General features: G+C 36.1%; 1 protein-coding gene across 1 annotated transcript; it reads right to left on the bottom strand.

Annotated features, from left to right (window-relative positions):
- Nucleotides 1-304: 304 nt before the first annotated feature.
- Nucleotides 305-16,851, bottom strand: LOC126815439 (centrosomal protein of 76 kDa). Its single transcript, XM_050541075.2, has 12 exons — nucleotides 16,673-16,851; nucleotides 14,713-14,944; nucleotides 13,371-13,598; nucleotides 12,242-12,427; nucleotides 10,597-10,823; nucleotides 8,742-8,930; nucleotides 8,176-8,339; nucleotides 6,170-6,290; nucleotides 5,402-5,605; nucleotides 4,866-4,953; nucleotides 2,881-3,010; nucleotides 305-2,131 (listed from the first exon to the last, which is right to left on the bottom strand). Exons 1-12 carry the CDS (start codon nucleotides 16,733-16,735, stop codon nucleotides 1,993-1,995), a joined length of 1,971 nt encoding a protein of 656 aa, XP_050397032.1. The 5' UTR covers nucleotides 16,736-16,851; the 3' UTR covers nucleotides 305-1,992.
- Between the last annotated feature and the right edge of the window lie 36 nt (nucleotides 16,852-16,887).

The raw sequence follows: 16,887 nt of genomic DNA, 5'->3' as shown, positions 1-16,887 counted from the left end.
AGGGTCACACCTCTGGGGAAGGAAATTGGTGAAAATCAATAGGTCACTTTGTCTCATGACCTTAAACACTGTGTATAAATTTAAAGTCAATCGGATATTAACAAGATTTTTCAAAGTGATCAAGTGCCATAACACTGTCAGTAATTATCGGAAATAGTTGAAAATCAATAAGTGTACTGAAACACTATGTATAAAGGATATTAACTTTAGCAACTGGAGCATTCACAAGCAATTGTGGGATGGACAGAGATTTCAAAAGGGGCGTATAAAAAAACTGATTATAAATAAAAACAAGACAGAATGCTGCGTAACAAAGATAGTATTTATTTATAATAATATAGAAAAACACATTTTAATATTTATAGGTACTCTTAATTTATAATACAAAAACTATTTAATTTACAATGTATTAACCACATATCAAGTTAATTTACAATGTATTAACCACATCAAGTTAATTTACAATGTATTAACCACATATCAAGTTAATTTACAATGTATTAACCACATATCAAGTTAATTTACAATGTATTAACCACATAATGTATTAACCACATATCAAGTTAATTTACAATGTATTAACCAGATATCGTTCGTTTCTAGAGTTTTACATCCACTTCCACCAGGGGTGATATCGTAGACAAGATATTTGGATCTATATATCATTTCTTCCACCAGGGGTGATATCGTAGACAGCCCCCCATATAATATTAATTTATATTTTGTATCAATACTATACAGTTATTACTATAATCATATATCAATACTATACAGTTATTACTATAATCATATATACATGCCTTAACAGTTACTACTATAATCATATATACATGCTTTAACTTTTAATCGAGTTTCAAACTCATATATTTATCACAATGGTTTATCTACAAGACCAAATAACACTTCTCCATCCTTATCTGTTTTCGAGTGTCACTTAAAAACTTGGCTGTTTAAGTGATTTATAATTGAGAGCAATATAAATGCACTTCGAGCAGATTTGTTTTGTAAAAAAAGTGAAGAAGGCGCTATATAAGTATCATTATTATTATTATTAATATTTTTTATTTATCTTACGAGGTTCTACTAGTAAGTGCAGGAGGACTGCAATACACACAAAACAAACCAGTGGACAAGACAAACTATACAGACATTACAAGAAATAAACAACAGATATCTAATCAAATGAATGGACCTGAGGGCCAGCCGTAAGCGTCCACTGTGCTGTACAGTGCCGGGCCTGTAGTGATACAGGGGCTTCACTGAATGGATCCGGGGGTCATCCGTAAGCATCCACTGTGCTGTACAATCCCAGGCCTGTAGTGACACAGGGGCTTCACTGAATGGATACGGGGGCCAGCCGTAAGCGTCCACTGTGCTGTACAGTGCCGGGCCTGTAGTGATACAGTCTTCACTCAAAACGAAAAAAAAAACAACATTTAGAAGCAAAATGTAAGGGGGTTGTCTCCTGAATGGCAGAAATCTGTCAGTTGACGTCATGAGTTAGAATTTTAACAATATGGATGATGGGTACAGGACCAATCGTCCATGGGCAATTTGTCTCCTAGGACTATTTGACCCTGGACAATTCATCCCCTTGGTCTTATTTGTCTATGGTCTAATGGTGGAAGAAATCATTAGTTTCCCCTCTTCCTGCCTGAAGACTATTATTTTCTGCCTATTTTGAAAACACCTTGGGTTGGTTTGGGGGTGCCTGCATTCATTGAACCCCAATTTTCAATCCTAGATCGAAAAGTAGGAAACCATCTAAACATATGATCATTTTTACAGAACTGTTTGTTTCTGTTATCTGGGACATATTGTCCCTTGGGGCGAACAGTCCTGGGATGAGTTATCAGGGGATGAATAGTCCTAAGGGACTAATAGTCTGGGCACAAATTGTCCTTGAATCAAGGATGATAATCCAGAGAGAATCTGGGAAAACAATAAATAAAATAACTCAAGTGTAGTAAAGAAGATTACTGATGTCTTTGATTATAAAACTGATTTATATTTACAAGCAAACATTATCCATGTAGCACAGGCAGATTCTGGGTACGCAAAAACACGCACACGAACACCCAGTCTCACTTGATCACCACGACAGTTTAATATTTCATTACAAACGGCGGAACTGGAAGAAAGAAGATAAAATTAGATTTTAATTCCTGTTTGCCGTAATTTAGAGGCAATAGGGTTTTGATTCCTACTTCTCCACCAACCGAGCAAATGAAGACTGACAAACTCAATGCAAATGAGAGAGAGAGAGAGAGAGAGAGAGAGAGTTTCAACTCCAGTCAACACAAACCAGGTCAATTCGGGGCTAACATGGTTCTATTTTAGTTCCCTAATTCAACTGCACGCAGGGGTCTTTAGCAGTTGGAGAAAACTGGAGGACCCAGAGAAAACTCACACAGGCGACCCTACCCCTTGTCACATATAATCAGGGATTCAAAACCATGTCAGTTGACTCAATGACAGACCTTATGATACAACACGCATGCGCTAACCAGCGGATTCCAAATGAGCCTACTTTTATTTGTATTTAAAACAGATTACTTTAATAAGTTAGTCCCGTCTGTAGTGCACCATTGACAAAGGGATAACTTGTGTAACTTTCTCTGGGCAACACAAGGATCAAACAGTGAGTAAGCCACACAAGACCTCGGTTTGTCAGCCAATCTAATGACTAGACAGCTGTCCTTGTTGGGCCCTTTGTCTTGCATCACTGACAAGGGGAAACCACATCGGAAAATCCCAATGAACCTTCCCGGCCAATGCAGGGATCCAACACGCGACCTCCATTTAGCCACCGTGGCTTCCCCCATTTACTCTAACACTGGGCTGTGTGGGACGTATTAAACAAGCTACGTAAATACTTACTTTAAACACGTGGAGAATATTTTTCTAGGGTTTCGATGTGTAAACTGGATTGGGTAACCTTTAAAATTATGATCTTCTAAAACAGAAAGTTTCACTGCATCTTGAAATTCTTCATTACCTGCTGAAATACCTGTAAATTAAATTTTTAATTATTAATAATTCTGTAGAGGAATGATGAAAGTTTCTGTTCATAAAAAAGCACCATCGCCCCCTTGCCAGAAAATCTAGTTTTGAGTAGCAATCGACCTTTCTGTCGACTTCACCCACAATAAGGTTTTAACTAATCAGCTCCGATTATAATTTCACGCGAAATGACATCACATTGTCAGAAGTCTTCACCTTAGACAAAAGTTTGTGATTGTTAAAAATTTGTCAAAGATCGAACGTCGTTCTGCTATTGCCATGCTTGTTTTTGTCTAAAGTGACATCATTATAAAAAGTGGGCGGAGCTACACGTTTGACGAAAAGTTCAATTAGAGGATACTTGATGGTCAATTGTTAATCTGTTATAAACTAACCCTAACCCTAACCCTGTTATAAACTACACTATGGTGAAAGTTAAATCTCTAATATCTGCCCACAAATGGTTTAATTCTGTTCAATGTATACCAAGATATGATTTATTGAAAATTTGGCAACTTTCGGCATCCATTGTAGACGATATAATAGTCATAGTAAGGTCTAAATATAAAGGTCAAATGCAAATTTGGTCAAAGGTCACAAGATATAAACAGGGCTAGCGCTAACCCAAAATCTCGTCTCTCGTCAACAATCACATGCCCTAACCCTAATTACATCTCACAACCATGGCGAAATCTTCAGTTGGTCTTAATATTTATACCTAACTATATAGTAAACACCAAGCCATGATTTTTGCTGAAGTCTTTTAATGGGCTTCTTTTTAACCCCAGTGAATCTAATTTTCCAACATTGATGTTTTTTATTTTGTTTTCTTAAACATACATTATGCAAGAGCTAAATCTACCTATTGCAGGTCTTTCTTTAGGCCTGAAATGTTATCTAAATTATTAATTAGAAATTACTTAACTTATCCAGACCATGATCAACTCTCGATGCCAACGCTAGCCTGCGATATTTATTGGATCATGATCCGATTTGCTGCTTAACTTTCATTTAATCATGAAATAGATAATCAAGCCTTTGTTTTTTATCGTACCAACTTTAGTAATGATGATCGAGGCTAGGCCGAAATTTTAATTGCTTAATTATCGGTTCATGTTGGATCAATTAGACTGAAATTTTCAGCAAATTGCCTTTACATTATCTAGTTTTTAACTATTCTAGTGAGAACTGTCATAATGTACCTTTAATTAAAGATTAAATAATGAATCTGATTACAGCTTAATTTGGATTAAGTCGTGAACAATTTGATTTTGTTTATAAAATACGAATGAAATACAGGAAATTTAACAGCTTACCTGTAATTAGATGTTAGACAGCTTACCTGTAATTAGATGTTAGACAGCTTACCTGTAATTAGATGTTAGATAGCTTACCTGTAATTAGATGTTAGATAGCTTACCTGTAATTAGATGTTAGATAGCTTACCTGTAACTAGATATTAGACAGCTTACCTGTAATTAGATGTTAAATAGCTAACCTGTAATTAGATGTTAGATAGCTTACCTGTAACTAGATGTTAGACAGCTTACCTGTAATTAGATGTTAGATAGCTTACCTGTAACTAGATGTTAGATAGCTTACCTGTAATTAGATGTTAGATAGCTTACCTGTAACTAGATATTAGACAGCTTACCTGTAATTAGATGTTAGATAGCTTACCTGTAATTAGATGTTAGATAGCTTACCTGTAACTAGATATTAGACAGCTTACCTGTAATTAGATGTTAGATAGCTTACCTGTAATTAGATGTTAGATAGCTTACCTGTAACTAGATGTTAGACAGCTTACCTGTAATTAGATGGTAGATAGCTTACCTGTAACTAGATATTAGACAGCTTACCTGTTACTCTTTCTGTTTCATATGAGGCTAGCGCTGGTGTTAATAAATAACTTAATTCATCGTCCCATATACTCGTTAAACCTTGATCCTAGTCAATTATAAAATTAGAAATAACTCATTCCATATAAACTCGTTAAACATTGGTCCTAGTATTTCAGGACTAACATGGTTCAATTTTATTCCAATAATTCGCATGAGCGTAGGCGTCTTTAACAGTGGGAGGAAACTGGAGGACCCGGAGAAAACCCACGAGGTTGGACAGGCAACAATACTCCATGTCACATACAACTGGGAAATCGAAACCATGCCATTTGACTTAATGACAGACTTTATGATACAGCACGCACGTGTTAACCATTCAGCCATCCGACCCCCTCTGATTAGTGAAAGGCTCAACTACTATAATAAGTCGATGTATGTTTAAAGTTACATATAGATATCTTGAACAGTATATAAGACATCATTCGGAAACAGTTCTGATTTTAATATCCCTTAAAAAAAACCTCCATGTCGTGCGTGAAAATTTGATTCCTTACCCGTCTATGTTCGGTCACCAGCTGCCTGAGTTGTTGTTCAAGATCATTACTTGAAAACGATTCATCTAGCGTAGAAGACGATAATGGTGGCCATGACGATTGAACCATAGCACCACAAACTGAACCAATAGCATCTTCTGACATACTCTTCCATAAAGATTCGTTATTTAAAACAAATCGACAAACTTCTACAGCATTGGAAGACTACAATAAAAAATATACACAAATAGAAGAAATGGGTGTTTAATGTCCGACTTTTCTAAACCAACCGTTTAATGAAAATAGGCTTATTTGTCATGCAGGATGCTATGAGGGAAAGTTTACCATGACCAGTGTTTGCACAAAATATTATTGAATCAATGTATCGCGATTTACGTGCATGCCCATGTGTACATGGGACCTTGTATTTTAGCCTATTCGAACAACTTTATGTAATCCCTCCATCCTGCTTCACTGATGATGGGGAATCATGCTGGAAAATCCTGATGAACTTTCTTGGCCAAACACCGGGATAAAAATCAGGATTTTGAGGTTAAAAAGAGAGAGAGAAATGGAGTTTAACGTCCACTCGACACAAACTAGGTCATTTCGGGACTAACATATGGTTTAATTTTATTTCAATAATTCGCTTGCGTATAGGGGTTTTTAGCAGTGGGAGGAAACCGGAGGACCTGGAGAAAACCCACGAGGTTGGACAGGTGACCTTGAGGTTAGAAAGCCAATTTCTTACTCACTGAATCACTGTGGCACCCAAGTTTGTTTTTTTACCTGATTATTTGCGTAGAATTTTCGATGATTGAAAACACAATCGACTGTTTTATATGGATATTTGACACGATTCTGTTTGGACATTGGTGGACCATCTGGATCGAGAGGCTCGTGAATATATCTACAATAATCAAATAATATAATTATAAATACAATATGAATGAGATGATTACATGCTGTGTATCTATCTATTCTTATTTCAATTTCCAATTGTTAGTGGATCTTTAACGTGCTGTCAATGGTTTAATGTCTAATCAAAACAACACTTTCACTTGACAGACCCTCCGTCCTAGGCTACTAGACGTGGAAATCAGGTTAAGTCTAGCTCACGACCTGCCGTACGTGCTATTACGGGAAAAGTTTAAAGATACATTATGGGAGATTTTAATAGAGAGTTGGCCATTCTTGCTATAACAGTTCAAAAGTAGATGATAAAAGAAGAATATATTGAAAATTTCAGTCAAATTACTTTATTCTGACCAAAGTTATCACCATTGTAATTTTTGACTAGAAATAGGAGTCAAATCCCTCTTCACCGTCTACCAGAATGCAGGCCGTTTGATTGACATGAGTTAACTCCACCTACATAATCTCGATTATCAAGTAACGTTTTCAATTCGTATCACATTTATTTTTACTACAAATTAAAAATAGGACTTTTATTATATAGATAAGAGGCGAAAGTTTTAAAGGAATTGACCAAATCAATGAGGCATAATTATAGCCGACTTGTTAGTCTGCGTGTACTCCCGAAGCAGACAAATTGGGGCTGCATGGGCTGCAATTCAACTGGGGTGATGTTAGCTGCGATGTTTATCAATTTCCATAATTTTTCTGTAAACGCAAGTGACAAAAGAGCGTATAATACCGTATATATCGAACTTTCAATCAAATTGACCGACATATGCGGCCTCGCTCAACAGCGGCCTCGCTTCGTACACTCTATCATTCAGGCTCGATCTAAAATTTCCCGGAGTATGACGTCCAAGTACAGGTTAATCTCAGCTTACGACGCCATTTAAAGATTTAATCAATCAATGAAATCCTGTTTAAATCCAAGCGAATCCATGCCATCCGTGGGTCTATGACATCTGAAGCCTAAATAAAGACTTGCAATAATCAGATTTAGTTCTTGCATAATGTATGTTTAAGTATACCTTGTTCGGCAATGTAGAAAATTGCAAACTGGCCGTTTCAGACTTTGGTCTTGCACATAGAAAATTTTCACCTGGTTTCTTGCGGCTGGTCTGCGAGCTACCTTTACGGTCCATATGTGTCAAAATACCGACGGTGGGTAGTGTGATAGGCTTTAGTGAACATTATTTCTCAAAGCATTCTCAGACTTAAGTTAAGAATTTACTCAAACTTTTCCGCCTTATTTTAACTAAAATGTAGCCCTTTATAAACCTCTTGTTGTTTTAATGTATCAAATACACCAATAAAAAACTATGTGCTAATTTTTGTGTTCCTGGATCAAAGATATTTCTCATAAACAGTGACTGAAAGTTGAGTAAATTCTGAACTTAAGTCTGAGAATGCGTTTTGAACTCGGGGGGGGGGGGGGGGGGGGGGGGGGCCTTGTTAATGAAATAGTGCCATAATACCAAGACACCCGACCAGGATTGATGGACTTTCATTTATGTCACTTCAGAATCTTGCAGACTTTCCTTATTAGGCAAATGAAATGGGGTTTAAAGTCTTCCTACGACTAGGCTAACGAAGACGGGCCTACGCCATACAGTGTGCTATAAGGGAAATTTGCCTGGAAAGCGGCGTTACGGCCACTCTTATATCGAATTCCAAATGTCAAATAATATTTTTATGTGCACGCCAATGTGTACACAGGACCTTGTTTTTTCATCTCATCCGAACGACTAGAATGCTGTCCTTGTCAGGCCCTCCATCCAGTCCCATTGACAAGGGGAAACCACGCTGGAAAGTCACAATGAACTTTTCTCAGCCATCTTTACATTTAACTGAATTGTAAAGATAATTCTCCAACCTACCTGTGGCCATTTAAACTTTCCCAGAATGTTGCTAATCCATCCGTTCCTAGCGTCATGACCCAGGCGTGTAGTGAGCCTTTATTTCTCGTTCCGATACAAACATACGCATCTAAACCAAACCCTAATAACAAACTACATAGTAACGTGGCATGATCCTCAACATCCTGAAAATATAACATAAATCCATCAACATCCCTAAACATAACATACCTCAATCAACAAGATATAATTAAACATCTATCTACCTCTAAAACAAGATATAGCATCCTACTTTATTTCATTAACAGTGCCAACTATGATGGACATACACCATGCTATGAAAGAAATTCCTCTTTTGATTGTTGACTTCAACAGTTCTTCTACGCTCATTGCAATGTGTGGACCATGTCTTTTGTCCCATTCAGATGTTGTTTTCCTTGATAAACCCTCCGTACTGCATGATTGACAAAGGGAAATCAGACTGGAAAGTTTGTAAAAATTTTCTCAGCAAACACTGTGTGAGAACATTGAAACTTCTGGTTAGGGAGCCAGCGTTTTACTAAAACTATGATTTAAGGTACACCTACCCCTCTATTCATACACAAAAACGAATGTATATTTGTCCACTGTTCTTTTTTATCTTGTCCAAGTGATTTAGGTTTATCATGATGAATCAATCCCACAAATCTAGCCGCCTGACGAGGTGTTTCTATTAGACGACCAGCACGGAAGGGTTTTATATACGATGTTACAGGTTTATTGTTTCCGTTCTCATCCTATAAATACAAAATTCAAACCCTTAAATATCCTATAAATACAACATTCAAACCCTTAAATATCCTATAAATACAACATTCAAACTATTAAACATCCTATAAATACAACATTCAAACTATTAAACATCCTATAAATACAACATTCAAACTATTAAACATCCTATAAATACAACATTCAAACCCTTAAAGATACATTATGGGCGATTAAATAAATAGTTGACAGTTCTCGCCATAATAGCTAAAAAATAAATAGTTGACAGTTCTCGCCATAATAGTTAAAAAATAAATAGTTGACAGTTCTCGCCATAATAGCTAAAAAATAAATAGTTGACAGTTCTCGCCATAATAGTTAAAAAATAAATAGTTGACAGTTCTCGCCATAATAGTTAAAAAATAAATAGTTGACAGTTCTCGCCATAAAAGTTAAAAAATAAATAGTTGACAGTTCTCGCCATAATAGCTAAAAAATAAATAACATCAATAGAATATGCTGAAAATTTCAGTCAACTTGCTTTACACTGAACCGAGATATTAATGATTGAATTTTAGGCCTAGCCTTGATCATCATTACTAAAATCTGTACGATAAAAAACAAAGTCTCGATTATCTACTTTGATGTTAAATCATCCATCACCAAAATGTATTCAAATCCAGTAAAATATTGCAGGCTAGCGATAGCATCAAGAGTTGATTATGGTCTGGAGAAGTTAATTAATGTCTTATTAATAGTTTAGATAACATTGCAGGCCTAAAGAAAGACCTGTAATAGGCAGATTTAGCTCTTGCATAATGTATGTTAAATCATTATTCAATAGATATTTTTATTGTTCCAAAATTTGAATCCTTAAAAGACAACGATTACTTCATTGTGTTAATAGATAGTCAATTCAGATGCTTTGCAATTAGAAAATGTTAAATGAAATGAAATGGGGTTTAACATCCTACTGTTCTGTTCCAACTGGGCTAATGAAGACGGGCATACTCCATCTCCATACAGTGTGCTATGAGGGCAGCTGCACTATTGCCTACTCTGAATAACTAGACAGCTTTCCTTATTAGGCCCTCCATTCCTGCACCATTGACAACGGGAAACCTTGCCGTAAAATTGCCAGCATCTTACCCACTTAGCCACCGTAGCTCCTGAGAAAATGTAAATGAAATGGAGTTTAACGTTCTATTCTGCACGAACCTGTCTAATGAAAACGTGGGATACACCACCGTGTGGTGTGCTATAAAATACAAATTTTCCTAGACAGCGGAACTATGGCCAACTCGGCCAAAACCAGTACTCAACCCGCGAACCTACTGTTTAGCAAATAAGCTCCTTACTCACTGAGCCACTGTGATTGGTAACCAAATCTAAATCAAATGAAATGGGGAAATGGGGTTTAACGTCATAATGTTTTGCTCCGAATTGGGCTACTGAATATGGGCATAGGCCATGCAGTGTGCTATGAGGGAAATTTTGCCTGGACAGTAGCTCTACAACCTATTTTTGTTTTGAATTCCAACTGTCCAGGGATCTTTTTACGGGCATGCCAATGTGTACATGGCATCTTGGTTTTCGACCCCATCCTCGGACAACACAGGGATCGAACACGGAACCTCCAGGCTAGCGAGCCACTGAGCAACTGTGGCTCCCAAACTTCTAACATACGTTACTTACAGTAGCAAATATTTTAACGATCCTATCTTTATGAGCATCCCTTATTTGGAGATATTCTTCCCACCACAGGGAGGTATAGGTTAGAAATCCTCGTTTTCTGTCAGCTTGACGATGTCTTTCTAATTCTAACTGAGCTCGTAGAACTTCTTCACGTAAAGGGTCCGGAGGTTTTGGGAATAATTCCATCTGTATGATCAATATTCCTACGGGAACTTGACTCTCTATACCTGAATTACAAAAAACAAAATTATTTTAAGACACATTATTCATATGAGAGATGGGGGTTTAACATCTACTCGACACAAACTAGGTCATTTCGGGACTAACATATGGTTCAATTTTATTTTCATAATTAACTTGCGCATAGGAGTCTTTAGCTGTGGGAGGAAACCGGAGGACCTGGAGAAAACCCATGAGGTTGAACAGGTGACCCTACTCCTTATCCTGAACAACCGGGGAATTGAAACCACGCCAGTTGACTCAATGACAGGCCTTATGATACAGCACGCACATGCTAACCATTCGGCCATCCAACCCCATATTATTCAAATGACAAACCCATAATCAACGCTCTAGATCATCGGATGCTTTTGATTTTCAACGAACATAAGCATGATTGCTAATGAATTATTTAGTTCAAAAATAGATAATTGAGATTATTTATTATCGTAACCATGGTAGCAATGACAATCGAGACTACACTGCTCAGAATGAAGTCATTTTAAATTTTCAACATATTCAATTTTCATTATCTATTTTAGAACTATTACAGCAAGAACTGTCAGCTTGTTATCTCAATCTTACATAATGCTTCCTTAAAGTTCAAAAATGAAACGGGGTTTAACGTCCTACTGTTTTGCTCCGAACTGGGCTAATGATGACGGGCATACGCCATACAGTGTGCTATGAGGGAACTTTATCACATATCGAATTCCAACTGCAAAGAGGATCTTTTACGTGCATGCCAATGTGTACACGGGACCACGTTTTTTCATACCATCCGAAGGATTAGACCTTAAAGTTTAAAACTGCTGATCATCATTGGAGGGATTTAGAAATTACAATACTGGAAAAGTTGAATTTCTTAAAAAAACATCATTAATTCAAAAAAAGATTCAATTCCATTCATTATTGAGAGAGAGAGAGAGAGAGAGAGAGAGAGAGAAGAGTTGAATTTCTTAAAAAAGCAATATTAATTCAAAAAAAGATTTAATTCCATTCATTATTGAGAGAGAGAGAGAGAGAGAGAGAGTTTAACCATTCGGCCATTCAATCCTATATTTACAATTTTCTTAATTAAATTCTAAATAATCAATTTAATTGCTGAGCCAACCGGAAAATGTATTTATTAAATTCTGAAGCTATTGAATTCAAAATGGTATCAGAATTTAGGAAATACAATAAATAAGTTAAAATTGTCTTTGTTACGTCTTTTAATTAGTACATGTGCATATTAAAGTGGATTAAGCTAGTGAAAATTTGATATTTGCCATAAAATGCAAGATCGGTGACTGTAATTATTTTTTGATTTCTATAATGACTGTTGAATAATCTGCAAAACAAGGTGGATAATTTTGTCCTAGCAGCACCATACACACACCCTTCCATGTCAAGCTGTCACGTTACCTGTAACATCAACTATTACCTGTTCCTTTTAGTTCTATAGAAACTTTCATCTTATTTTGAGGTGAGGTGAGGACAGGTCTCCATTCAAAGTAATGTGAAGCGACTAGAGACGTATTTCCCGTTGAATCTGTTTTGATGAGAACAATGTGAACTGGATCAGATATAGACAACATGGAGGTATTGTCAGCCATACGACCAGCTTCACCTAAAATACCAATAACATGAAAATATAATTAACCATCGTGTTAATATTAAACATGAAAATTATTAACCATATTAAACATCATGAAAATATTTAACATTGTGGAAATATTAAACATTGTGGAAATATTAAACATTAAACATTGTGGAAATATTAAACATTGTGAAAATATTAAACATTGTGAAAACATTAAACATTGTGAAAATATTAAATATTGTGAAAACATTGTGAAAATATTAAATATTGTGAAAACATTGTGAAAATATTAAACATTGTGAAAACATTAAACATTGTGAAAATATTAAATATTGTGAAAACATTTTGAAAATATTAAACATTGTGAAAAAAATTAAATATCGAGAAAATATTAAATATTGTGGAAATATCAAATATTGTGAAGAGATACAAAGACACAAGACCTCATGATTTAAACTGAACACGTTCGACTACTCACACTGTAACACGGGTATCATTTAATCTTGTGTATCTAGCACTAATTTCTTTCACATTCGTTTAATATCAAATCTTTGTTTAAAAATTCATGAAAATCATTTAAAATCATCTACTTTGTACTTGTGTCCAGTTTAAAGCTGACTGATTAATTTTGATAATGAGTGTCCGATTTACAAGTATTTAATTTCCTGACCACTGTACAAAAATTAATCGTTATACATCAATAATCAATTGGGTTGTTTATTTTTTAACAGTGATTGAGAAATTAAACACTTGTAAATTGGACAGTCTTATCAAAATTGAATGGTCAGCTTTAAACTGGACATAAGTACAAATTAGATGAATTTTGGTGATTTTAAATGATTTTTAAGAATTTTTAAACAGAGATTTACTATTGAATGAATGTGAAAAAATCGGTGCTAAATACACAAGATTAAATAATACCCAGGTTACAGTGTCAGCCATCCAAACCCCACTACAAAAAAAAAGGTACCTGCAGATTCTTTATGAAGTTCCAGTAAAAACCCTTCATCGAAAGCTGGTTCACAAGCACATGGTATTGGTTTCGTCTTGAACCGCTGACTACGGAAATGAATGTGAAGTGTGAAATATGAGGTTACTTTTTGCCCTGGCAGCACCTCTGTTGTATGAAGATGTTCTAGGAATGCCTTTCCTTCCTGTATAGTAAGATATAAATGTCTTCTAGACGGATCAATGTTGACTGAAAAAAGTAATTGTTAACTTGGAGTTACTGCTTACAGGTTCCCTTGTTCAAATTTCATCTATTTAGGGTTCTTTTCAGTGACAATGTACAGTCATTCGGATGGGACGAAAAACTGAAATCCTGTGTCCACATTGGCATTCATGTAAAAAAGCCCATGGCAGTTGGAATTCAATATAGCCCATTCAATATAGCCCAGTGAATATAGCCCATTCAATATAGCCCATTCAATATAGCCCAGTCAGAGCAGAACAGAATATTAAATCCCATTTCATTTAGGTTTTTTTTCCTGTGGGATGAAAATATTCTGATTGTGAAGGTTCTACTCAACTCACGTCAGGGTTTTTACTACCACAACCCAATTAATGAACATAATATGCCATTCTATAGAATTCCCTGTACAAATATACAAATATCTATTGAATTTGGAATGCCGGATAATAAAAATAGTCTGCTTTGAATCCAACTGTCATTTCAGACTGAATTTGATTTTCAGATACAAGTTTCCAGCTTCATTAGCTCAGCTGCAGCAAAGATACATGTGAGTTGCCAGGCAGAGAAACATACGTCCACAGCAGCTAAGTTGTTCAGACAGACAGGGTAGAAAATATTTACAACACATTATTAAGTAATTATCAGAAATTATTAAAATTTGTTTGGCGTCAAGATCTGCCCTATAAGCTTACTAACATTTATTATACAAAACATTTAATATCAAGGGCCATAACTTGGGCATTAACTATCGGAAATCGTTGAAAATCAATAGACTTCCTCATCTTATGACCTTAAACACTGTGTATAAATGTAAAATCAGATACTAACTTTAGTCTCTGGAGCGTCCACAAAATATTTCAAAGTGATCAAGGGCTATAAGTTAACTCTGGTAGTAATTATCGGAAATCACTGACAATCAATAGGCTTCGTCGTCTCATGACCTTAAACGCTGTGTATAAATTTAAAGTCTATCGGATATCAACTTTAGCCTCTAGAGCGTTCACAAGCAATTGCCAGTGTCGGCGGGCGCCGGACTGAGCGACGACAATATACCTCATTGTAATGTGGGCGAATAAAAAAGTAGGAAGTCATTTAAAATGGTATATTATTCGTGTCTTACCTTTTTTAACTTGAGCTGATGTTTGCTGTCGATCTTTATTGGTGAAATGACTGACAGGTTTAGGAATGTTCATTTCACCATCAAAATGCATCTGTTTCATGATATTATCGACCACACCCCTTTCTCTCAGTTTTCTCATCAATTCATTTTCACTGATATGTCCTTCTTTACCCTCAAACTCCGTTTTAATCACTTCATCTAGCACATTACGAATATGTCTCTGGATATCATTCTGATTTGAAAAAATATAACAAAAAATTAGCAAATTTAATTTATTTAATTGCAAACCGGTAACGAAATGAAATGTGGTTTAACGTCCTACTGTTCTGCTCCAAACTGGGCTAATGAAGACAGGCATACGCCATACAGTGTGCTATAAGGGAAATTTTTCCCGGACAGCGGCACTACGGCCTACTCTTATATCGAATTACAACTGTCAAGAGATCTTTTACGTGCACGCCAATGAGTACACGGGACCTCAATTTTTTCAACACATGCGAAGGACTAGACAGCTATCCTTGTCAAGCCCTCCGTCCTGCATCTGTGACAAGGGGGAACCACGCCGGAAAATCTGAATGAACTTTCTCTGCCAATGTAGGGATCAAAGACCCCACCTCCAGGCTAGCGAGCCAGCATCTACCAACTTAGCCACCATGACCCTGCAATACGGTAACTACAATACACTGTAGTCAGGGTATCATTTAATCTTGTGTATTTACCATAATTTTCTTTAACATTAATTTAATATCAGATGTTTGTTAGAAAATCGTAAAAAGTAAAAATCATTTAACCTCACCAATTTACAAGCATTTAATTTTTCCATCACTGTTCAAAAATAAACAACAGCAGTTGATTATTGGTATATAATGAATAATCTAGGAACAGAGGTCAGGAAATACTTGTAAATTGGACACTCATTATCAAAATTAATCAGTCAGCTTTAAACTGGACACAAGTACAAATTAGATGATTTTAATGGATTTTTACGAATCACAAAGAAAACATGGTTTTGTGCTTAAAGGTGTTGACCCGTTATCACTGTTTCCTGGAGCTTGGCGAAGGCGTCATCACAACTGAGCTTGTGCTTGGCTTCACAATTCAAGGAATTGGCGAGATTTTTCTGCCAAGTCTACTCTTTATCTGGTCCATTAAACCTATCAGCACTCAGATGGCAATTGTTCACATCAAAAACTTCCCTAGATTCGTGCTGTACACTGTTGCCCCATATCACAAGAGCAAATTAGACTGCCATGCACGGCAAGTTTTAGTGACCAGGTCCCGAATCTGCTGACACTGAAAAAAATGTCTGGCAGGTAGACAAAGGTAATTATGTTCCTGTACAGAATCTTGCTAGAGTCTGTCTGCCGAACTCACAAAATGTGATTGTAAAACAGGCTGCACAGGACTATGCAGTTGCCGCAATAATGGCCTACCTTGTACATCTCACTGCACGTGTTTTGATACAGACTCTGTACCAATATGATCAGGGACGTGCAGGGGGACGAGGATTAGACGAATAACTCAAGTAGTGGATTGCGTTGTATTTATTTCCAAGATATGAATTTTGATCATTTCGTTTCTGGTGACATTTGGGTTGCAAAGATTCTCTTTGTTTTTGATATTTTAACTGGTTTGCTCCTTACAAATGTATCTTGAACCTCATGACAGAAGACTGAACATACTAGAGATGCCCGTAAGAAGGTGGTGATTAAATTGATTGAGGTTGAATCAAATGAATATCAAAATATATTAACAGCAGATTACACCACTCAATAACTGGGCCTAAGAATTGTTTATAGTTAGGCCTACAGTTGGGAAAAGATACATCCCAATGCATCTTGATTTGACATCATCACCATGAAAATGATCTCACTTTCCATGTCATGAATGATGATCATTATATTATGATGTTGCATCACATTCATCAAGCTATTGAAAAGAAAATGACCGTGTTTCTCACTTGTGACAACTGGCTATTAATTATCTGTTTCAATTCATTAATTTTTTCGTCAGGCAGAGCCATTGTGGAACAGTTTTTCAGGAACAAAATGACATCAAATCAAAGAATTCACGTTGTCAATACGATATGTCATGTCATGTTTCGAAAACGGCCGGGGAAATGGACGTTTAAGCATGCGCACACACGAAAACACGGAAAGATCAAGGTCGAATATG

This window comes from Patella vulgata, chromosome 3, assembly GCF_932274485.2.
Source record: "Patella vulgata chromosome 3, xgPatVulg1.2, whole genome shotgun sequence".
NCBI classification, from domain to species: domain Eukaryota; kingdom Metazoa; phylum Mollusca; class Gastropoda; family Patellidae; genus Patella; species Patella vulgata.
This window is presented reverse-complemented; position numbering and strand designations above follow the sequence as displayed.